The sequence below is a fragment of the Malania oleifera genome, chromosome 4, assembly GCF_029873635.1.
Source record: "Malania oleifera isolate guangnan ecotype guangnan chromosome 4, ASM2987363v1, whole genome shotgun sequence".
Taxonomy (NCBI): Eukaryota; Viridiplantae; Streptophyta; class Magnoliopsida; order Santalales; family Ximeniaceae; genus Malania; species Malania oleifera.
Window position 1 is genome coordinate 41,526,604 of NC_080420.1, and position 24,275 is coordinate 41,550,878.

General features: G+C 38.2%; 1 protein-coding gene across 3 annotated transcripts; it reads left to right on the plus strand.

The window, feature by feature from the left end:
• The first annotated feature begins 863 nt into the window (after positions 1-863).
• Positions 864-24,275, plus strand: LOC131154440 (protein STRUBBELIG-RECEPTOR FAMILY 3-like). Of its 3 annotated transcripts, none has more exons than XM_058107225.1 (16): positions 864-1,397; positions 1,522-1,651; positions 1,726-1,797; positions 1,889-1,954; positions 2,054-2,125; positions 2,242-2,313; positions 2,403-2,474; positions 2,562-2,627; positions 2,784-2,849; positions 3,712-4,115; positions 4,199-4,452; positions 4,584-4,855; positions 5,532-5,670; positions 22,530-22,666; positions 22,760-22,916; positions 23,815-24,275. In XM_058107225.1, exons 1-16 carry the CDS (start codon positions 1,298-1,300, stop codon positions 23,887-23,889), a joined length of 2,154 nt encoding a protein of 717 aa, XP_057963208.1. In that variant the 5' UTR covers positions 864-1,297; the 3' UTR covers positions 23,890-24,275. The 3 variants fall into 3 exon arrangements, 2 of the variants coding, with proteins under 2 accessions (XP_057963208.1, XP_057963207.1); XM_058107224.1 differs by having other exon boundaries at positions 877-1,397; positions 2,227-2,313; XR_009136436.1 differs by lacking the exon at positions 23,815-24,275 and having other exon boundaries at positions 877-1,397; positions 2,227-2,313; positions 5,532-5,683; positions 22,760-22,895.

Sequence of the window (24,275 nt, forward strand, 5' to 3'; positions counted from 1 at the left end):
GGAGATGAGTTTTGTATAATCCCTAGGATGATTTATGGTTTTTGGTGATGCACATGTATATTTATGGAGATAGTAGAATTCTGATATTTTATATAAGGTTCAAGTATATTATGTTTTCTGCTGCATAGATAGTATGTATTAATGGACAGGTATCCCCGGTACCCACTTTGGGTCCGAGACGACACTGTGGATATTATTATGGGTATAAGAGTAAATTCTATGTTTTTAGTAGTATGAAAAAAAAAAAAAATGTGGTAGAAATTTTGGGTCCTTACATCCATTTTTCATCTTGTATCATTTTTCTCTTTCTTTCAAAGTTTGAACTTGAGAACTCATGTAGTGTTTAAAAGAATGAATTTCAAACTTTACGTTTGGATTTGAATAGATTTGAATAAATTTCAATTCAATTTTGTATTACATTTTATTCAAATTTAATACATCTCCAAATTCAAGTCTTCTCCAAACATAAGATCAATGTAAAAGACCCTGATTAATATGTAATTCCTCCTAACATTTAAAATGAAACTTTCAATGTGAAAGATTTAAATTTTAAATTATTAAAAATGTATGCTTTTAAATAGTGAGATAAATTTTGACATTACAAATTCAAAGTTACGTACAAAATTCTTAAATTTCGTGTTTGGTATGTACCTTAAATTTGAATTTATTAATTTACCAAAAATATAATATAAATATATATTAATTTTATTCAAATTTACTCAAATTTAAATTTAAAATATAAAATTTATACTCCTTCTTCTTCTATTTCTTTTATTTCTTTAAATGAATCTAACGGATAGCCGCTTTCTTTTGTCCAAAAAGCGCCAACATGGCTTCAAAATTTAAAAGCAGCAGCAATAATTGGGAATTGAAAATATCTTACTTCTCAAAATAGAGTTACGCCCGATACCTACGCAGTAGCTCTGAGCAGGGGAGCCTTTGTAAAGTGCTGTAAGCTCTGTGCATTCCGATTTCTCTCTTTCCTTGTATCTCTATTCTCTGTTACTAAATCTAGAGTGGATTCGCTAGAATCCCAGATGCCAGTTTTGACGCATTCTTCTCGGAGCTTTGAGAATCGTGGAGTTTCCTGCTCTACCCTGCTCTCTTTCTTTACTTGGATTTTGCTTCCCAAAATCAAAGGCCCCTAATTTCAGTTGATTTTTTGGGTTTGTTTTTGCCTAATTTTGGGCTTTGAGAGGTCCAATCGGCTGCAGATTCATGAGAAAAAACCTACACGAAAATAAAAGAAAAGAAAAGAAAAGAAATTTGGGTTTTGGGGTGACCGTTGCTGAGCAAGATGGGATGTTCAAACCGGGGAATATGCGCGAGATTGTTAATGGGGTTGATGGTGGTTTCATCGGCCGCGATGTGTCTGGGAAACACAGACCCCCGTGATGGTTAGATGATTGATACCCTAAAATGATTTCTTTTTAGCATTTATCTGAATCAATGAAGGCATTTTAAAGCTTAGAATTTTCTTAATGCAAACTTTTTTTTTTCTTTCCATTTTTGTTATTTTAGTTGTTGCAATAAATAGCTTATTTGATGCTGTGGGTCGTCCGCCGCTGCGTGGATGGACACTTTCTGGAGGAGATCCGTGTGCAGAAAACTGGGAGGGTGTGGAATGTGTGTTCTCAAACGTAACAGGAATGTAAGGTGAAGCTTTCTGCATCTGATGTTCATACATGAATTACTCCTTTTTGTCTGAGCTCTTTAAATTGACAGTGTTCTTCCCGGCGCGAATCTGAGTGGACAACTGAGCGATAACTTGAATTCTTTCGCATCTCTCATGACACTGTTAGTAGTTTTTCTTTTCTCCCGTCATTTAATTTCGGTGTCCATGGACTTTTTTTTCCCTGTTTTCTAAATTTAAAACATGTTAAAGCAGAGATCTGAGTAACAACCATATTGGAGGTAGCATTCCATCCAATTTGCCCGCTACTGCCCAGCAAATGTATGTTAAAATCCACTTATTTTCAAAATTTTAACCTGGTTGATCGAAGCACACCTGACCTAAATAAAAAAATCATGTTTTTTTGTGCCCTCCTTCAAGTTTTCTTTCAGGTAACCAGTTCAATGGAACCATCCCGAGCATGATCACTTCATTGACTCAATTGAAAGACATGTAAGTAGTGTTCAAGTTTTCTTTTTTTGGTTGGTACTCTGATGTAGAGTTTATAGCTGCCGGTACAGTTTCTTTAATCTGTTTATGCATTCAAATGTTAGCTGTATTCTCATCAGGTCGCTCAATAATAATCATTTAAGTGAAGGAATACCGGACGTATTTCAACAGCTTACGGATTTGATAAATTTGTAGGCATTCCCTGTCAATTTTACAATGTTTTGTTTTTTGTGTTCATTGTTCAGCTGTGGTCTTATAGTAAGTGTATCTTGTGCTGTAGGGATCTGTCAGGCAATAATTTAAGTGGTCAACTGCCGCAATCCTTACAGGATCTATCTTCTCTTACCACATTGTGAGTGATTTTATTTTTAAGTATGAGAATTAAACTTATTTTATCTGCATGAATTATACAAATCTTTATAAGTTGTTTGGTTTGCAGGCACTTGCAGGACAATCAATTCACAGGAATGCTTGATGTTCTACAGAATCTTCCCCTAACTGACTTGTATGCTTTACCTGTTTTTCTGCTTCAACTCCAATTAATATTTTCTTTTCTCAGAAATTTTTTTTGTTAGTGGGAACTAATTTTTGATTCAGAACTTGATAGAAATTGAATGCTGGCTTCAGTAACTCATCACTCATTGTTCTTGTTGTTTCATAGGAACATAGAGAACAACCTGTTCTGGGGACCCGTACCAGTGAAGCTGTTCAGTATTCCAAATTTTAGGTGAAGACCACATATGCTTTTGAAACATTGTCCTTTCTATGTGGAAATCCTGAAAATAGATGGATGGAGAAAAATATTATGCTGCCAACCCTAAATGTCTAAGATAAAAGACCTGTTGCGGTTGTTGTACCACATTATGTGTGAATGTCCTAAAGCATGTAGAATTAAATCTTGGTTGAACTTTTGTAGTTCTATGGTTTAGTGACAATCGTGGCAATGGTATACTTTAGATAGTTTAATTATGATTAAGGTTTCTAAACAGTAACAGATTTCGACTTTAAGATTTCATACTTTAATAGTAATAGCTTTGATAAATGATTCCTAATTTGTCAACAGACAACTCATCTGCTGAAACACAGATAAATGGTCAACATTGTGTCTGTGATAAACTGTTTGTATGAATCTTTATTCTTGATATTCTCAATAACATGTTATGTTGCCATAGTTGCACTGTTAATAAGAAAACATCTACTGAAAGTTCCTTTCTCCACGAAAGGAAAATGTGTCTTATCAATATCTAATAGCTTCCTTAACAGGTGCAAATTTGTTCTTTTTTGCATCACCAAAGGGGGTTTGTTTGGGGACATTTTGGTTTAAGTTGTTTCCATTTCCATTTCTTGATGTGTTTTATAACTATTTTTTTTTTCCTGGAAATGGTTTCCTCATTCTGAGAATGGAACCCTTGTTGCAAAAATTGTTTCATGTTGTCAGGCTTTATATGGCATTATTTGCAAAGAGAATTAAAAACACACAAAAAGTACGACTCTCCTAAATGGACTTTGACATTATGCCATGAAGGTTTATCTGGCACTGCTTGTTTCTTTCTTGCTTCTTTTGGTGATTGTGAGCTATAACTGTGCAGAAAAGATGGTAACCCCTTTAATACTACTGTTATACCATCACCCCCGGCCTTGGCCCCGCCCCCAGCAACGGCCCCAACCTCACCTGCTCCATCATCTTCATTGACACCATCTCCTGAACAATGGCATCAAGGGAGACAACCAAATCGACCATCTGCCCCTGAAACATCGAGCTCTGCAACAGCATGGAGATTCTTGACAACTAAGAGAATTGTTTGGGTTTCCATTGGAGGGACTTTTATCATTTTAGTAATTGCTGTAGTATCATTGTTTTTGATATCGAGATGCTGCAGAAGAAGGCAAGTGGCCAACAAAATTGCCAAGAAGCATGATATATCTGCAAATATAGGCCCCAAACCTGCATTTAATGATTGTATGCTGCAACTAAATGGTCAATTTGAGAAAGGTAATGTCAGTTTTACCCATCCTTTGGTTTTTTTTTTTAGCTGCTGCTTTTGCTTGATTAATGGTCTCTGGTGATTTTTGTAGCTGTTCCGAGAGAGGTAGTTGTGAAGTCATCGCTGCCACCCCGGCCTCCTCCCCCACTTCATCCTGTTGAGGAGGTCAAGCCCACTGAAACAACTTGTGTGAGGCACACAATAGAAGATACAAACTGTGCAAGTTCTTTAAGCTCCTTTACCATTGCATTGCTTCAACAATGCACAAATAGCTTTTCTCAAAAAAATTTTATTGGACAAGGTATGATTGGCAGCGTTTATAGGGCTGAGCTTCCCAATGGAAAGGTAAAAATTTCCTTCTAATGCATTTTTTTTTTGTTGCTTGCACGCACATGGACTGCTTTACATAATATTTCCATACATGTACATAATACCTTCAGAATTCAAATTATTATAGCCATTTTCTACCTTTTTAGCTACTGGCTGTCAAGAAACTGAATGCTGCAGCTTCCAGATGGCAGACTAATGATGAATTTCTTCAGCTAGTGTATAGTATCTCAAAGCTAAAAAATGCAAATCTTGTTGAGCTGGTGGGTTACTGTGCTGATCATGGGCAAAGGCTACTTGTGTATGAGTATTGCAGAAATGGGACACTCTATGATGCGTTGCATTTGGATGAAGAGATTCACATGAAACTTTCATGGAATGCACGCATTTGTATTGCACTTGGAGCTGCAAGAGCCCTAGAGTAAGTAAAGCAACTAACTTTCTAAATTTGAACACCTTATTTGAAGTTTTTTGTTGTAAACAGATGCACCGTTGAAGGAATACTAATTTCTGGGTGGTAATTTAGGATCGTGTTGAGCAAATTTGAAAATTCTTGTTTAATGTCAAGATGTGGGTACTCTTAATGGACATAAGGAATTCTTGTGTTTTGCATGCTTCTGCAACAGTTCTTATTGTTGTTTACTTACCATCTTTAATTACTTCTTACTTGGAAACTTCCTTTAATATTACAAAAATTTCATCAAAGCAAGAATAAAAACAATTACAGAAAAAGAGGATAAGACATCCTCCAAAAACAAACCAAATACAGGAAAAAAGAAAATACAAAAGATTTACATAAAATGCTGCCTTCCAGTCCCTATGGATATTGGACAGTGAAAAACCCTCAAAAACCCCAAAAGGGTGAGGCAAAAAAGAAGCCAAAAATGTAGCTTTCTCACCAATCAAACTCAAGGGGAGTCTTCTAATCTCTAAAAATTCTGGCGTTCCTTTCAAGCCAAAGTGTCCGAAGACTGCACAATTTCAAAACGTTTTCTTTTTCCTATTCCGCAAATTGTTGCATCTAAGCATATATATTTCACTCAATCTTAAATTTCTTACTTGGAGACTTACTTTCCTGTCTTTATTCTATGGTGGAGATATCTGCATGAGGTCTGTCAGCCACCAAATGTGCATCGGAATTTCAAGTCTGCTAATATTCTTCTTGATGACAAGCTTGCTGTTTGTGTTTCGGACTGTGGTTTGGCTCCACTAGTGCCATCTGGCTCTGGAAATGAGGTAATTCCCTATTGTAAGTCCTCCAGCTCCCATTGGTTATGTGTTTACAAATACATTATGACCATTCTTTTGAAAATTTCATTGGGTGGGTATCCAGAATCCTGTATTTTGGTTTTTGCTCTCTTTAGCTAATTTGGTAAATTGGTAGGCTATATTTAAGTGCTGTTCAACATGCATAGAAATAACCATCAAGGTAATAACCTATTGAATTGAAAATTTCCAAGGAAAGCTGCAATTTGTGGTTAGGTAATGATAGTATGAAACAACCTATCATTAATGATTCTTATGGGTAATGATATGGTTGAGATTTTTGATTAAATGAATAACCTAGCTCAAAGATAGGTCTCTCCCTCTATTTATAGTAAAAATCAAATACATTCTAATAACCATAATACCCTTACTAACTCACTAATTAACCTAGCACTAACACACTTATAATACTAAAAGACAAAAATAACCATTAATACTCCCCCTCAAGTTGGAGTGTAGATATCATATGCTCATAACTTGTTGCAAATAAATTTAACATGAGCACCCCTAAAGCTTTGGTAAACAAATAAGCAAGTTGCATATCACACGTCACATAAGTGATAGTAATGAGCTTCTACACAAGTTTCTCCTGAACAAAATGGCAATCAACTTCAATGTGTTTCGTTTGCTCATAGAAGACGAGGTTGGATGCAATATGAAGAGCAACTTGATTATCACACATCAATTCCATAAACTAAGAATGTGAAAAACCCAATTCTTCCAACATGTTCTTCAACCAAACAAGGTCATATGTAGTGTGAGCCATAGCTTTATACTATGACTCAGCACTTAAACTGCCCACCACAGTTTGTTTCTTACACTTATAAAAAACCAAGTAATCACCAACCAAGATATAGTACCTGATTGTGGATCTTAGGTCGGAAGGCGACCTAGCCTATTTTGCACTTGTATATCCTTGAATATAAATGTGATCCCAATCTCAATATAAAAACTTCTCTTAGGTGCACCTTTGAGATATCTTAAGATGCGAATTAAAACTAGTGACTTGTCCTTGGAGAATCTAGAAATTGACTCACAACACTTGTTGCGAAAGATGTGTCTGACTGAGTGACTGTGAGATAATTCAACTTTCCAACAAGTCTATAGGATTAAGCAACAAATCACCCATATCCGACACTAATTTGTTGTTAGGATCCATGGGTGATAACTCGGTTTGGATCCCAATAGCCCAAACTCATCCAACAGATCAAGAATATAATTCCTTTGCGACAAAATAGTTTCCATACGAGATTTGGATACTTCTATACCCAAGAAGTATTTCAATGGTCCTAAATCTTTGGTTTGAAATTTAGTTTGTAGAAAATGTTTAAGGCTCTGAATACCTTGATCATCATCACCTTTAATTACAATATCATCCATATACACAATAAGAAGGATCCTACCTGATGAAGTATGACGATAAAACACAAAGTGATCCCTTGCACACTGTCAAAAGCCAAACTCAGTACTACAACACTGAATTGACGAAACCATGCTTTGAGAGACTGTTTTAAACCATATAATGCCTTTTTGAGCTAACACACTGATGTAGGACGGGGAGGGGTGACCTATGTCCTACGGTTTCAACCCTCACACAAGCACATACACTCAATACACCTTAAATTAAGAATTTAATTATCTGAACATAAACACAATAAACCAGAGGACATTTCACATGTTTTGAGATTTTGAAAGGGTGTATGATGCTGTCTAGAAATTAGTCCCAAGAGTTCTTTCACGAGGGAATCAAGTTAAATGCGGAAAAGATGCTATTTCAATATTTCAAGAATAAAGTTCTATGATTAGCACAACAATATTCCCAGAATTGAGTTAAAGCTAGCAAGCATCAATATTGCAATCTATGGATTCAAGGGGCTTATCAAATATGGAATTTTAGATTTCCAGCAGAGGCTTACAATATAAAATAAGGGTTCAAATAAGTGCTGAGATTACCAAGAGAATTGTTTGGATGACTTGATGTTGTTCAACACAATTCTTAGACCACGACAGAAAATTCCTTGGAACAAGCTTTGAAACACCGAGATGAACGCATCAATATAATGGAGGGGAAGTGGCTGTGTGGGGGGGTATTTTGGTGTGGCTGTGTGGATGCATTGGAGGATAGTTAGAACTCATTTGAAGTTCTTCGTGCACACTTTAAAATATGGATATGTATGCAGCAAATGAAATGATGGATTGGTGGCCTTGGGGTCTAACTTGGTAATGGCCTTGTGGGTGATGGAGGGAAGTCGTGAAGGTGGGATAGGGATGGAGTCACTGGATAGAATAGTGGTCTCTCACCACCTGATCTCCGAGGAGAACGACGTAACCTCTCACTACACAATCACAAGGGTTGAACAAAGCTTAACAAGCTTCACCAAAAGGAATTTCCTTTGAATACACTATAAATTAAGAATTCGGTTAACCAAACATAAACACAATAAATCATGCTATATTTCACATGTTCAAGGATTTTGAAAAGGTGTATGATGCTGTTCAGAATTAAGTCCCAAGAGTTCTTTCACAAAGGAATCAAGTTAAATGCGAAAAAGATGCTATTTTAATATTTCAAGAATGAAAATTCTATTTTAGCACAACAATATTCCCATAATTGATTTAAAGCTAGCAAGTATCAATATTGTGATCTTATGGCTCAAATGTGCTTATTAAATAAGGAATTTCAGATTTCCAGCAAAGGCTTACAATATAAAATAAGGGTTCAAATAAGTGCTAAGATTACCAAGAGAATTATTTGGATGACTTGACGTTGTTCAACACAAGTCTTAGACCACGCCAAAAAATTCCTTGCAACAAGCTTTGAAACACCGAGACGAACGCAACAATGTAATGGAGGGGAAGTTGCTGTGTGGGGGGGTATTTTGGTGTGACCGTGTGGATGCGTTGGAGGATAGTTAGAACTCGTCTGAAGTTCTTCGTGCACACTTTGAAATATGGATATGTATGCAGCAAATGAAATGATGGATTGGTGGTCTTGGGGTGTAACTTGGTGATGGCCGTGTGTGATGGAGGGATGTCATGAAGGTGGGATAGGGATGGAGTCCTTGGATAGAGTAGTGGTCTCCCACCACCTGATCTTCGAGGAGAATGATGTAGCCTCTCATTACACAATCACAAGGATTGGACAAAGCTTAACAAGCTTCAACAAAAGGAATTTCCTTTCAATACACTTTAAATTAAGAATTTACTTATCCAAACATAAACACAATAAATCATGCTATATTTCACATGTTCAAGGATTTTGAAAAGGTGTATGATGCTGTTCAAAAATAAGTTCCAAGAGTTCTTTCACAAAGGAATCAAGTTAAAAGCGGAAAATATGCTATTTTAATATTTCAAAAATGAAAGTTCTATGTTTAGCACAAAAATATTCCCAGAATTGATTTAAAGCTAGCAAGTATCAATATTGTAATCTTATGGCTCAAATGTGCTTATTAAATAAGGAGTTTCAGATTTCTAGCAAAGGCGTACAATATAAAATAAGGGTGTTCAAATAAGTGCTGAGATTACCAAGAGAGTTATTTGGATGACTTGACATTGTTCAACACAAGTCTTAGACCACGCCAGAAAATTCCTTGGAACAAGCTTTGAAACACCGAGACAAATGCAACAATGTAATGGAGGGGAAGTTGCTGCGTGGGGGGGTATTTTGGTGTGGCCGTGTGGATGCGTTGGAGGATAGTTAGAACTCGTCTGAAGTTCTTTGTGCACACTTTGAAATATGGATTTGTATGCAACAAATGAAATGATGGATTGGTGGCCTTGGGATGTAACTTGGTGATGGCCGTGTGGGTGATGGAGGGAAGCCGTGAAGGTGGGATAGGGATGGAGTCGTTAGATTGAATAGTGGTCTCTCACCACCTGATCTCCGAGGAGAACGACGTAGCCTCTCAATATACAATCATAAAGATTGGACAAAGCTTTACAAGCTTCAACAAAAGGAATTTCCTTTCAATACACTTTAAATTAAGAATTCAGTTATCCAAACATAAACACAATAAATCATGTTATATTTCACATGTTCAAGGATTTTGAAAAGGTGTATGATGCTGTTCAGAAATAAGTCCCAAGAGTTCTTTCACCAAGGAATCAAGTTAAATACGGAAAAGATGCTATTTTAATACTTCAAGAATGAAAGTTCTATGTTTAGCACAACAATATTCCCAGAATTGATTTAAAGCTAGCAAGTATCAATATTGTAATCTTATGGCTCAAATATGCTTATTAAATAAGGAATTTCAGATTTCCAGCAAAGGCTTACAATATAAAATAAGGGTTCAAAAAAGTGCTGAGATTACCAAGAGAATTATTTGGATGACTTGACGTTATTCAACACAATTCTTAGACCACGCCAGAAAATTCCTTGGAACAAGCTTTGAGACACCGAGACGAACACAACAATGTAATGGAGGGGAAGATTTTGGCGTGGCTGTGTGGATGCGTTGGAGGATAGTTAGAACTCGTCTGAAGTTCTTCGTGCACACTTTGAAATATGGATATGTATGCAGCAAATGAAATGATGGATTGGTGGCCTTGGGGTGTAACTTGGTGATGCCCGTGTGGGTGATGGAGGAAAGTCGTGAAGGTGGGATAGGGATGGAGTCGCTGGATAGAATGGTGGTCTCTCACCACCCGATCTCCGAGGAGAACGACGTAGCCTCTCACTCACAATCACGTGGATTGGACAAAGCTTAACAAGCTTCAACAAAAGGAATTTCCTTTCATTACACTTTAAATTAAGAATTTAGTTATCCAAACATAAACACTATAAATCATGCAATATTTCACATGTTCAAGGATTTTGAAAAGGTGTATGATGCTGTTCAGAAATAAGTCCCAAGAGTTCTTTCACAAAGGAATCAAGTTAAATGCGGAAAAGATGCTATTTTAATATTTCAAGAATGAAAGTTCTATGTTTAGCACAACAATATTCCCAGAATTGATTTAAAACTAGCAAGTATCAATATTGTAATCTTATGGCTCAAATGTGCTTATTAAATAAGGAGTTTCAGATTTCCAGCAAAGGCTTACAATACAAAATAAGGGTTCAAATAAGTGTTGAGATTACCAAGAGAATTATTTGGATGACTTGACGTTGTTCAACACAAGTCTTAGACCACGCCAGAAAATTCCTTGGAACAAGCTTTGAAACACCAAGACGAACGCAACAATGTAATGGAAGGGAAGTTGCTGTGTGTGTTGGGGGGGGGGGGGTATTTTGGTGTGGCAATGTGGATGCGTTGGAGGATAGTTAGAACTCGTCTGAAGTTCTTCGTGCACACTTTGAAATATGGATATGTATCCAGCAAATGAAATGATGGATTGGTGGCCTTGGGGTGTAACTTGGTGATGGCCGTGTGGGTGATAGAGGGAAGTCGTGAAGGAGGGATAGGGATGGAGTCACTGAATAGAATAGTGGTCTCTCACCACTTGATCTCCGAGGAGAACGACGTAGCCTCTCATTGCACAATCACAAGGATTGGACAAAGCTTAACAAGCTTCAACAAAGGAATTTCCTTTCAATATTTCAATTTTCAAACTTAGCTTTTGTTCTTACAATGAGGGGATATATATAGCTAGCATGGGGGGGGGGGGGCAGAGCATTAATAAGCTTAGCTAGCATGGGGAGACAAAGACATTAAACAACTAACAATTCTCACACAAGCATGAGAGACACAAATAATAAAAACACCGACTTACTAGACATAATAAATACTCACACAACTTACAACACTCCAACTTACAAGACATATTAAATACTAAGCACAACCTACTAACACTTAACTTACTAAGGACAAGCACATGCAAGCAAGTTGTCTTGCATGTTTACAAATTAAATACAAAACAAAAGTCAAAGGAAGGCCCAATTTTGTGTGGGGCCCACATGGGTCTTGAACTCGGCCTTGCTTCGGCATCTCTACTCGGGTCTTTCTCACACTGAAAAGTCTTCAAAACAAGTCTGCAAATAATCCATTCAAAATCTACAAACAATTATGAACCGATGTGGACATCGGGAGGTTGTCCACGTGTCATCATGTCGGCAAAGGAAATGTGGACATCAGGAGGCTGTCCACGTGTCATAACATCTGAAAATGACATAGGTAGGGCATGCTGATCCCCATCACACACTAAGCCTGACTTCCCCTGAACAACAAATCTAGGTGGTTGTTCCATATAAACCTCCTCCTCAAGATCACCATGCGACAAGGCGTTCTTCACGTTTAACTGACGTAGAGGGTAGGGACAAGTGGTAGCCAAGGGGATGAACAACTTATTGATGTAAGTTTGGCAACTAGGGAAAAAGTGCTAGAGTAATCCAAACCATACACCCGAGTATACCCCTTAACAACAAGACGTACCTTCAGACGAGCCACGAAATCATTAGGGTTGACTTTCACAGTGTATAATCAGGGACAACCAATCACAAACTTGTCAAGAGGAAGAGACACCTAGTCCCAAGTATCATTGTCTTGTAAAGTAATCATCTCTTCAACTATGACATTCCTCCACGTAGAGTGGGCTAAGGCTTTCAAAACAAATTTTAGGAAGGACAATAGATGATAGAGTTGCAACAAAAAAATAATAGGAGGGTGATAAGAAGTCATAATATAGTTGGAGATGGGATGATGTGTAAATGTGCATTTACCTTTTTTGAAGAACAATGGAGTATTAACATTGTGGGAAAATCAGATAAGGAAACCAAAGGCGTGGTTGTAGAATCTAGAGGGGATTCTCTTCCTTGGAGCCCTTGTCGTGAATACACTTGCAAATTAAGATGATCAAGATGATGAGAAGGACTTAAACTACATGGAGACAAGTAATTGATTGGTTAAGGACCACAAACTAGAAATGGGAAGATTTGCTAAAGGAAGAGACTTATAGAGATCAAAAGCATTGCATAAATAAAGAAGCGATGCAAAGTAGGGCTATTACAATGATTCCTTGTTTGAGTATATGAGTAGATCAGAAGGACATATTTTATAGCACAAGGATCCAAATTATACACCTTAAGAGTTAGTTGATGAACAAAGGACAAATACTTGAATATACGAGGAGGCAGAGAGAATAGAGGTGAATTAGAAAAGAGAATGGAGTAGGGAATTTTTCCTCTAAGAATAGAGGACGACATCCTGTTGATATGATAGCAAGTAGTAAGTACAAAATCACTCCAAAACACTTTAGGTTCATGCATTTGATAAAGTAAGGTGCGAGTGATTTCAAGGATATGTCTATTTTACCTCTTTGCTACCCCATTTTGTTGAAGAGTGTGGGCACATAATGATTGATGAACAAGACTAAATTGAGTCATATAAGTAGTGAATTGAGTATTGAAATACTCTTCAGCATTATCACTCTGAAGTATTCAAACTGGCAAACCAAATTGGGTCTTTATTTTAAAACAATAGGCGCAAAATATATGAAATAACTCAAAATGATATTGTTGAGATTATCGGTGTGGAGTCGCCGACAGCCGCACCAGCCCAGCTGCCAACTTGGACGTTGAAGAACCGGCGGCCACCTACTTTACAGACAATGTTGAAAACTGTTGCCTCCATCTTTGATTTTTTCGTTCCCTGTGTATATATATATATATATATATATATGAGGGTGGTGCTATGTATGTTGTGTAGCTGTGTGGAGTTGTGCAGTGTGCAGAGAGAGGTGTGAGTGTGTTGTGTGTAGTGAGTGTTGAGCAGTGTAAGTTGCGAGAAGTGAGAGTGTGTGCAGAGAGTTGCAGTAAGAGAGAGAGAAGAGAGAGACAGAGAGAGTTGAGCAGTGGCTCCTCCTTGTATTTTTTCTCCAGTATAGTGCAGTGGTGTGTGCTCTGGTGGACGTAGGTCGATTCGACCGAACCACGTAAATCCGGTGTTCCAGTGTGGATGTGCTTTATTTTTCTTCGTGTGTGATTGTTGCTCCAGGTTTATTCCCTAATAGATATTTTATTAAATATAGCCAAGTCATCCTTGAATAATCATAAAAAAAGTTACAAAGTACCAGAAATCCAACTTGGGCACAACTTTACTAGGACTCCATACATTAGAATGGACTAACATGAAAGGGCTTGCAACTTGTTTATTGACGCAGGAAGCAAAAGGCACACGATGATGCTTTCCCAATTAACAAGATTCACAATTAATACTAGACACAACTCAAATCATGAGCTAGATGTTTCAATTTTTCCAACTGAGGATGACCAAGGCGACAATGAATTTGGACAGGTGCGGTAGCAGCAGTGCAGGCAGTAGGGGATAACGGCTCCAAGTGATAAAATCCACCAACTTCACGCCCTCCGCCAATTTTCTTCCTCATCTTCAAATCCTGACAACCATATAATTAAGGGAGAATGTTGCTGACCAATTCATAGATTTGGTAATCTTGCTAATGGACATTAGATTGAAAGGAAACTTGGGAATATACAAAATCAAAGAAAGAGAAATAGAAGAAGTGGGATTTGCAGTCCAATTCCCTTAACGATAGTGGTGGATCCATCAACAAGTGTAACAAAAGGTAAGTTTTCAAGATAGTGGAGAGTATAGAAGAATTTTGGTATACCTGTGATATGAACAGTGGCAACGGAGTCTATAACACTAGAGAACTAGAAGTAGTGGATGATAGACATGCTGTGGGATTACCTGTTTGGGCAAGAGATGTAATGGGAAGAGAAGCTTGTTGTGACATTTGATATTGCTAGGACTTGGAATACTCTTCCTTTGACATTGATATAGAAACGTTGCCCCCTACTTGGCCCTAAAGGTGTGAAGTTGGTGGTGGCTGCATTGGCAACACGTGAAGGTTTTGTTAATTCAGCAGTCAATTTTGCAGAATGATTTCTTTTTCTCACATTCCATTTTACATTGAAAGAACATACATTTAAATAGAAAACTTCTACTCCTATTTTGGTAATACAAATATCACAGCCATTACTACAAATATCACAGTAATGAGAATTTACATCTACAACTATCTTTCCTAAATCAATTTCTCACAGCTCATGCCAACACTCCCTCCCAAGTTGATGCATACAAGTCGTTGATGCACAACTTGTTGAGTGAGTTGTGAAACTCTTTGCTTGATACTGCCTTTGTGAGTATGTCTGCTAGTTGGTCTTCGGACTTCACAAATGGAAATCAAATTATTTTTGCTTCCAGGTTTTCCTTGATAAAATGTTGATCCACTTCCACATGTTTTGTACGGTTATGTTGAACTGGATCATGGGATATTGCAATAGCAGCTTTGTTGTCACAAAAGAGATCCATTTCTGAAGTAGAGGTGAAACCTAGTTTAGTAAGTAGTCTCTTGATCCAGAGTAGTTCACAAAGCCCTTTTGCCATTCTGCGGAGCATTGGAAAGTGCTACCACCTTATGTTTCTTGCTTCTCCATGTAACAAGATTCTCACCAACAAACATAAAATAACCTGAAGTAGATATTATGTCTGAAATATTTCTAGCCCAATTTGCATCTGTATAGCCTTTAATTCTTAAATGACTATTCTTTGAAAACATAAGTCCCTTCCCAGGCGAGGACTTCAAGTATCTCAGTATTTGGGTTACAACATCCATATGATCTTTACTATGATTATGCATGAATTGGCTAACTACACTTACAACATATGCAATGTATGGACAAGTATGTGAGAGATATATAAGTTTGCCAACTAACCTTTGGTACCTCCCTTTATTTGTTGGTACTTGATCTAAGTATTCTCCAAGTCAGTGGTTTTGAACAATTGGAGTATCAACTGGTTTGCTCTCCAACATTCCTACTTTAGTTAATATATTCAACGCATACTTCCTTTGGGAAAGAAATATTCCTTGTTTAGACCTAGAAACTTCAATTCCCAAAAAGTACTTGAGTCCTCCCAAGTTCTTCATCTCAAATTCGGTGGCCAACTCCTTCTGTAATGTGGATATTTCTTCTTCATCATCTCCTGTGATAATCATGTTATCCACATATACTATCAACACGGTTACCATACCCAATTTGTGCTTCAGGAACAATGTATTGTCTTAGTTGCTTTGCTTGAATTTCCTTATTGCCAGACTAAACCACCCAAACCACTCTTGAGGCGATTGTTTCAATCCATATAGTGCTCGTTGCAATTTGCACACGACCTTGGTTTCAGTGGATGCTGTGCCCGGAGGAAGGTCCATGTACACTTCTTCTTCAAGATCGCCGTGTAGAAAGGCATTTTTTACATCAAATTGATGTAATGGCTAGTCAAGGTTAGCTGCAAGAGATAACAATACCCTTACAGTGCTCAGTTTTACAACTGGTGAAAAAGTCTCTTGATAGTCTACCCCATATGTTTGTATATAGCCTTTTGCCACCAGTCTTGCTTTGTACCTTTCGACCGATCCATCTGCCTTGTGTTTGATGGAGAATACCCATTTGCATCCTACTGCTTTCTTCCCTTCAGGTAACAGAACTATGGTCCATGTGTCATTCTTTAGTAGTGCCTCCATTTCTTCCTTTATTGCCCGAGTCCATTTTGGATCAAACAAGGCTTCTTGAATTCCAGTTGGAACTTGACTTGAGGAAATTACATGCACAAATGCTCTAAGGGGTTCGTATAATCTCCTAGTAGACACGTAGTTGGCAATTGGATATTGTGATCTTCGCTCTTTAATATTAGGAGAGTATCTAATTGGTGGCTTATCAAGCTTCTCCCTAAAAGGTAATGTATATCTAGCAGGAGTATTCAAGTCACTCGTATTTAAAGGCATGTCTAAAGTGCTTACCTCAGGGATATTCTCAGGAGATGGCTCTGTAGGTACTGAGGAAGGGGGGAAGCTTGATTCAATTTCTGAAGGCGTATTATTTCCTGAAGATGTATTCTGCTTTGTAGGCCTACCCGGCCCTGTAGGCTCAACCGGCTCTGGGCTTGGTGCTTCATCTGTGGGCTCAACTGGCCCTGGACTTGGTGCTTCACCCGGCACTATTTCACTATTTGGCCAGTCAAAGTGCAACCAATTCTGCTCATCATCTTGTGTCTCCCCCTGAAGAGAAGAATTGGGAGTTGAGAAAAAAGTGTCGGACTCCAGGAAGGTGACATCCATAGTCACATTGATATGTTAGGTAGAGGGATCATAGCACCGGTTGCCCTTCTGGTGCATGACGTAGCCCAAGTAAAGACAACGGAGAGCACACGGATCTAGTTTGGTTCATTGATTTTTGTGAAGATGCACATAAGCCACACACCCAAATACTTGGGGAGGAAGCATTCGGGTTGTGGGTAGGGAGACATGAGACGCTAGAACCTGGAGCGGAGTCTTAAAATTTAAGACTTTGGAGGATATTTTGTTGAGTAAATATACGGTAGTGGCACCACATTAGACCACTATCGAGTCGGCCCATGAGCTCCATGTAGTAAAGCTCGTGCAGTTTTGAGAATATGGCGGTTCTTCTGCTCAGCTACGTCGTTTTGCTGAGGAGTTTGAGGACACAATGTCTCATGAACAAGTACAAGGTGTTTAAAATAGGTGCGGAAGCGCTGATTAACATATTCTTTGCCATTATCAAAGCGGAGAACACTTAGCTTGGCCGAAAACTGAGTTTGGATCATTGCATGGAATGATTGAAACACGTGTAACATTTCATCTTTATGGGTCATCAAGTAAAGCCAGGTCATATAAGTATAGTCATCAACAAAAATAACAAACCAACGAACACTAGACCCAATAGAGATAGGAGAAGGACCCCAGACATCAGAGTGAATTAAAGCAAAGGGAATAGTGCTTTTATTCATACTTAGCAAATAGGAAGTACGATGACTTTTCGATAAAATGCACGTATTACATTTAAGGTCAGACATCACAATATTAGGGAAAAGATCAGGTAGTAAATGTTTCAAATAACTAAAATTTGGATACCCCAGATGTCGATGCCATAGCCAGATTTGTCATTCCTTCCCATCACTTTGTATGTGATGAGTATGACCCACGCTGACGCCTTCCATGTAGTAAAGGGTCCCCTCTTTAGTACCACACCCAATTATCACCTGGGTGGGAATATCCTGAAGAAGACAAAATGTAGGATAAATTAGGACAGCGCAATTTAATTATGTAGTAGTTTGACTAACAGACAGTAATTTATGCGAAAGCGATGGTAGAAGTAACATATTCGATAATTGGAGGGAAGGAGATAGAGACACAGATCCTGCCCCTGTGACAGGAGAGACACCCCCATTAGCATTTGCAACACTAGTGCGTTGTGGTGGAGATGTCATAGTAAAATCGGTAGCTGCAAAAGTCATGTGGTCTGTGGCTCTGGAATCAAGAAGCCAGGCACCGCGATCAACATCACAGGAGGAGATAAATAAACCATAACCAAAGTTACCTATAAATGAAATGAATTCCGCATTTTGGGAAGACTTAGCTTGGGCAATCAAGGGGGGTTCAGCTGACACTATAGCCACCTTGCCCTTGTTTGCACCCACTGAGTCCTTTTTCTTTGCCTGCAACTCATACCACCAATCAAGATAGCCAATTTTTTTAAAACAATTCTCACTTGTGTGATGTTGGTTGCCATAATGGGAGTATTTTGTTCCACCAGGAATAGTCCGTGACTTAGAGGTTGTAGGGGATTGTTTCTGGTGAGGTGGCTTGAGATCGCAGCAAAGGGTGAGGTGGCTAAACTCAGTTTTAGCCCCTTGGTGGTCAGAACTACGCTGAAGGTATTATTAGAGTTTCCAGCGCTCATCACCGCCTGCCGAAGAGCCTCCCTGCAAACATGAGCATAAGCTTGCTCGATGGAAGGAAATGGGCTCATTTGAAGCACATTGCTACGGATGTTGTCAAGGTGATCATCAAGACCATCAAGGAAGGTGTAAATACGATCCTTTTGGAGTATGTTTTTGTAGTGATGGATGTTGGTGGTGCATTCCATCGGATTCGGATGGTGGAAATCTATTTCCCGCCAAAGTCCTTGTAGTTCGGTGTGGAACTTCTCAAGAGAGTTTCCGGCTTGTCGTAGGCGAGCCACATGTCGTCGGAGTTCGTAGACTTGAGAAGTACCACTGCCATCGAAATAAGTCGTAGCAATGGCATCCCAGTCTGATTTTGCAGTGAGAAATCAGATGAAATTGCCAATGAGTGCCGAATCCATAGAATTTACCAACCATCCTTTGAAAATAGCATGTCGGTACGCCATTTTCGAAAGGATGGATCTGACTGCGGCGGTGGTGGACAGTCATAGTTGGTGCCATCCAATTTGATACCGATCGGTGCGGTAGCAGTATTGGTGGTCTGGATTGGGACTGAAACTTTGTTCAAAACTTCATTTTTGTGGTCAACTCAGCTAGGGTGGAGGAAGGCAAAGATTCATCGGTATGAGAGTCTATATCGGCCATGGAGGGATAGTGTGTAGCTGTTAAGAAACATTTCCCAAATAAAAATCAACGTGGGTTAGAAAGTAGAAAACACAAAAAAAAAACAAGAAGGGTGTAAATCTAGCTATGCCGCTGTAGATAATTTGAAGACGTTGGCGAACGGCGTGTGTTTCGGTGATGATGACATGATCGTCGTTGTGTTGAAGGGGCAAAAGAGTCTTCTGAAGGAGTTGGATGGAGTAGGAGTCGGTGCCGGAGCGCAAGGAAGAAGATTCGCGTGTGGCGGAGGAGTCGGAACAGCAAATACCAGAGAGATTGGCGGCAAAGCGAGGTCAAAACAGTGACAGCTGCGATCTGGTGGCCGGCGATGGCGAAGAGTCAAGGTCACCGAAGCATCTGAAGAGTTTGGATGTGTTGTTCACAATCGTGGTGCCGTTGAGGCAAATCGGAAAGATTATTGCCAGGGCAGGGTTGAGGATCCATAAAATTAGAGAGGAGACTAGGGTGTTCGCCGTTGTTGCAGAAAATTAGAGAGGAGACCACGGTGTCTGCTGTTCCTATGATCGTGATTCTAGAACACCTTTGCCAAAGAGGTGATGAACAGAGAAGTTTCCTTTTTTTTTTTTTTAATTTTTTTTAAACAAAAGATAATCGGAGCAGAGATCCTATGTCCTGCTCTGATACCATGTTAATTCTGCAGAATGATTTCTTTTTCTCACATTCCATTTTACATCGAAAGAATATACATTTAAATAGAAAACTTCTAACCCTATTTTGGTAATACAGATATCATAGCCATTGCTACAGATATCACAGTAATGAGAATTTACATCTATAGCTATCTTTCCTAAATCATTTTCTCACAGCTCACGCCAACAGGTTTATTGTGGAGATTCCAACACTGCTCAATAGCATGATTACCTCGTCCGCTGTGAGCACACTTGCAAGGAGGGCCTCTACCTCGTTCATCTCTACCACCATGACCACTCGAACCATCTTGACAATTTCTGCGGTTGCTTAGTAGGGAACTAGAATCACCATGCATTGCAAAGACTATCCTCTCAAATCCAGATGCAAGAGTAGGAGAATGTGTATTGAAGGAAGCATGAAGGACACAAGAATAAACATCGCCAAATGATGACAACTCTGCATTACTAAGTATTTGGAACCGGACTGTCGCAAAGTTGGGTTTCAAACTCGCTTAAACCCGAAGAAATGTCATCTTCTCTCTTTGCTTTTGCATCTCACAAACATCGGCATTTATAGGTTGCACAATGTCAAGCTCCTCATGAATACGTTTCATCTCTTCAAAATAATCTGTAATGCTTCTATGTCCTTGTTGTAGCTGAAAGTACTCCTAGAATAAATCATACATATGCATAATGTTAGTAGAGTACAAAAGCTTGGCATAACCCCAAATCTCATTGCATATATCTAGATGCATGCACATTTGAGCAATCTAGGGCTCCATCAAATTCCACAAGAGGGAGACAATCAAGGCATCTTCTTGATCCACACTTTTTTTCTATTCTCATTAGAAAGGCTAAATTGTAGCAAGTGGTCATATTTTCCTAGTCCTGCTAAATAAACTTGAATAGCCTTAGACCACTGAATAGAATTCTTTCTGTCCAACTTTTCAGTTGTTATCTATGGCAGCGAGGAAGGAAACATGTTTTTGGATTCATTGACCCCATTCCAACACTCACAAACCGGCAGCCATACCACTGTCAAACAAGAACAATCAAAACTAACTGGGACAACCACAAACCAGGTGAACCACTGAAATAGCCACGGACAATATGAGCCACCTACAAACTGATATAAAACTGCCACTACGTTACAAATTAACTTATGAACACTGCCACTGCTCCAAGAGACTTACAAAAAACCTTTACAAACACCGAATAACAACTAAAGGATTACCATAAGTGCATGGTCAAAAAAGGGTGGATCCTTGGGGCAAAAACATGCTGGAGGAAAATGTCAGAAAAGGTGGCCAGAATCACTCTCACACGCTGGCGTGTGGGGTCAAGACTGTCAGCAGGTGGCCGGTACGTGGGAGCGAATGGGGAGGTTTCCGGAGATGAGATATCATAGCGTGATGGTTTAGAGGGTTCTCTTTTTGGCTATACGGTTGGTTTTGTGAAATAATGAAGGGTTGTGGCAGTCTTGAGAAGGGCAGTGATGGGAGGGTTTTTCGGGGTTGGCTGAGAGTGAGTTGGTGATTTAGGTTGGGTCATGCTCTAATACCATGTTGAGATTTTCAATTAAATGAATGACCTAACTCAAAAATAGGTCTCTCCTATTTATAATACAAATCAAATACATTCTAATGACCATAATACCCTTGCTAGCGCTCACTACACACTAACACACTTAATAATAATACTAAAGGAATAAAATAACGATTAACAGATATATCTTTAGTGATTCTTTTAGTTGGTCGTTCTTATTGTGGGACTTAATGTAATACTCAGTCTTAAATTTTAGTCGACATTTTGGACTTTGGGATGGTTAGAAACAAAATTGCATTTTTTTTTTTTTGAAAAAGTTCTGGAATACCAGCTGAAATTTTGGATATTAAAATAAAAATTGAAAAATGAGCTAATTTTTGAGGTTTTATTTATTTCATTTCTAAATATGTCTCAAAGTTTCATTCAGAATCCATAACTTTCCAAGTTTCTGATATTTTTCTAAATAGAAATAGAAATTTCAATCAAAATTGAAATTTTGGTCCTTGTTTTCACTCTCCCTCATATGTAGAGCAGATTTGGGGTCATGCATTCTTATTTCTATGGGTGTGCCAATTTTCGATGCTATTAACCAGAAGTTCAGTGTGTAGTTTTTAAATTTAATTCATGCTGATATTTGATGGGACTTATCGATGTTAAAGCTTGATATACATTGTTGGCCCACAACCTAACAGCTTAAGCTTTTAGGTAAAGTGGTAATCTAACAATCTAAAGTTTGTTAATGTCCATATGTGTCACATGCACAGCTCAGGCAGCCACAACAGCTTCTTTGTGGCAGTGGAATATTGACTAGGTTATTAACCAACATTTGAAAATTAGCCTTCTGAAAAAGCAGTGATGAGTTAGTCATAGTTTTCTCAGGAAAAATAAGTTGTATTAAAAAGGGAATCCTGATGCACAAAGCTCTTGCGTATGTGGGATCCAGGAAAGGCATGAACCACCACAAAATATATATATATATATTGAGGAACTTAATTCTACAATTTTGAACTATACTTTTGCTTAAATAATTGTGACCAAAAGGTTCCTTACTTGAATGAGGTGCCAAAAATTTAATCATTTGTCACTAAGGTTGTGGGAATATTGGACTGAATGGAAAAGAATAATTTTGCTGGGAACATATGAGAAAACTTTAGTGCACAAACATGTCACAAAATTTTGTCTGGCTTGAGCTGCATGATTGTACGTAATGCACTGATACTTTCGCTGATATAGGTGCATTTATTTTCAGTTGTCAGGAGACCCTTCGTCTGCATATGGTTATGGTGCTCCAGAATCTGAGTTAGGAAGCTATACTCACCAGAGTGATATATACAGCTTTGGAATTGTAATGTTAGAACTCCTCACAGGGAGAAAATCATATGACAGGTTAGTGCAATTGGTTCAAGAGAATATTTATGGTGATTTTGACGATGCTTATCTGTCAACATATCCCTTGATCAATCGACCTCAACTATCTAGGTCGCGACCTTGGGGTGAGCAATTTCTAGTTAGATGGGCAATTCCCCAGCTTCATGATATCAATGCATTATCAAGGATGGTTGATCCTACTTTAAATGGAGCATATCCTTCCAAGTCTTTATCACGATTTGCTGATATAATTTCCTTATGTGTGCAGGTCAGTTTCGTCCCTCTTTTGTTCAATTTATTTTTTATTTTTTATTTTTCATGTGTTTCTTGACTAGAGTTTTGGGTTTTCTGATTTCTCTAGATTAAGATTATTATTATTTTTTTTCAGTGGTAATTCAGAAGTACCACCAAGAAAAACGCAATTCTCCATTTACAGTGCTCAACCATAACAAATACAAATAAAAAAGTAAATGATGAAAACCCCTTCCCCAGATGTGTACATTCATGCAGTATTGCTTTAAACACTAGCATGGAGTCCTGGGCTGCAATGCAAGAAGAAAATTAATAATCTATTATCCATGAAGGATGTTTTGGATTAGTGAGTAAATGGCATTGCTTTGTTGATGGAGAATGTGGTCATCACTTAAATCTCTTTTTTTATTGGGTGTATACTGCATTTTTCAAATGGTATGCTCTTGCGAATTTGAAGGAATTGAAATGTAAGTCAACAACAGTACTCAAAAAATCATAGACTTTTTGCAATGAAGAAATTCATATAGATTTACAAAAGAGAGTTTTCAAGTTCCTTTATTACATAATATTTAGTTTTAAATTGAACGGAATACTGTGTTAGACTATCACTTTTCCTAGAAGTGTAAGCTATTAGGTTGTGAGTCAACAATGTACATCAAGTTTTAACACTCCCCTGCGCATGCAGCCCAACAGCACTTGGAGAGATAAACACAATAAATTTTTAAATACCAGCTCTGATAGCATGTTTGACTACCACTTTACCTAAAAGTTTAAACTATCAGTTTATGGGTTAACAATGTATATCAAGTTTTAACATACTGTTTGATGGTAGTTCTCTTTTTCTTTTTCTTTTTTCACGCTTATTTTCTTCATCCGGAGAAATCAGGTGCCCTTATGTTTATCTTTCTATGCAGTTGGAACCTGAATTTAGGCCCCCAATGTCCGAAATTGTCCAGGATCTATCACACATGATTGAAAGGGAAGGATGAGTAAAGAAATGGATTGCAGTAGGAAAAGAAAATGTCAAGAACCAGTGAGCTTGAAGAGGCTAGAATTTTGGTCTGACAGAAACTTTCCAGAAATGAGAATAGACTCCAGCTGCATGCTTAAATCTCTATTATTACAATTCATGATTCATGTACAAAGGGTTTCATTTGAGTTAACTTACAAAGTAGCCTGCTCTATAATCCTAGGGCTGTACCTGTTTGATTCTTTGCTTGAGTAGGATCATTTCTCCATGCTCATAGTATCACATGGGCTTATTTATTTTTTGAGCTGTTATATTTATGATAGTTTATTTTTGTGCTATTCCTTGGTAATGTAATTTCTTATGGTTGTAAATATTTTGTGCTGATTCATGTCTGATGTTAAACAC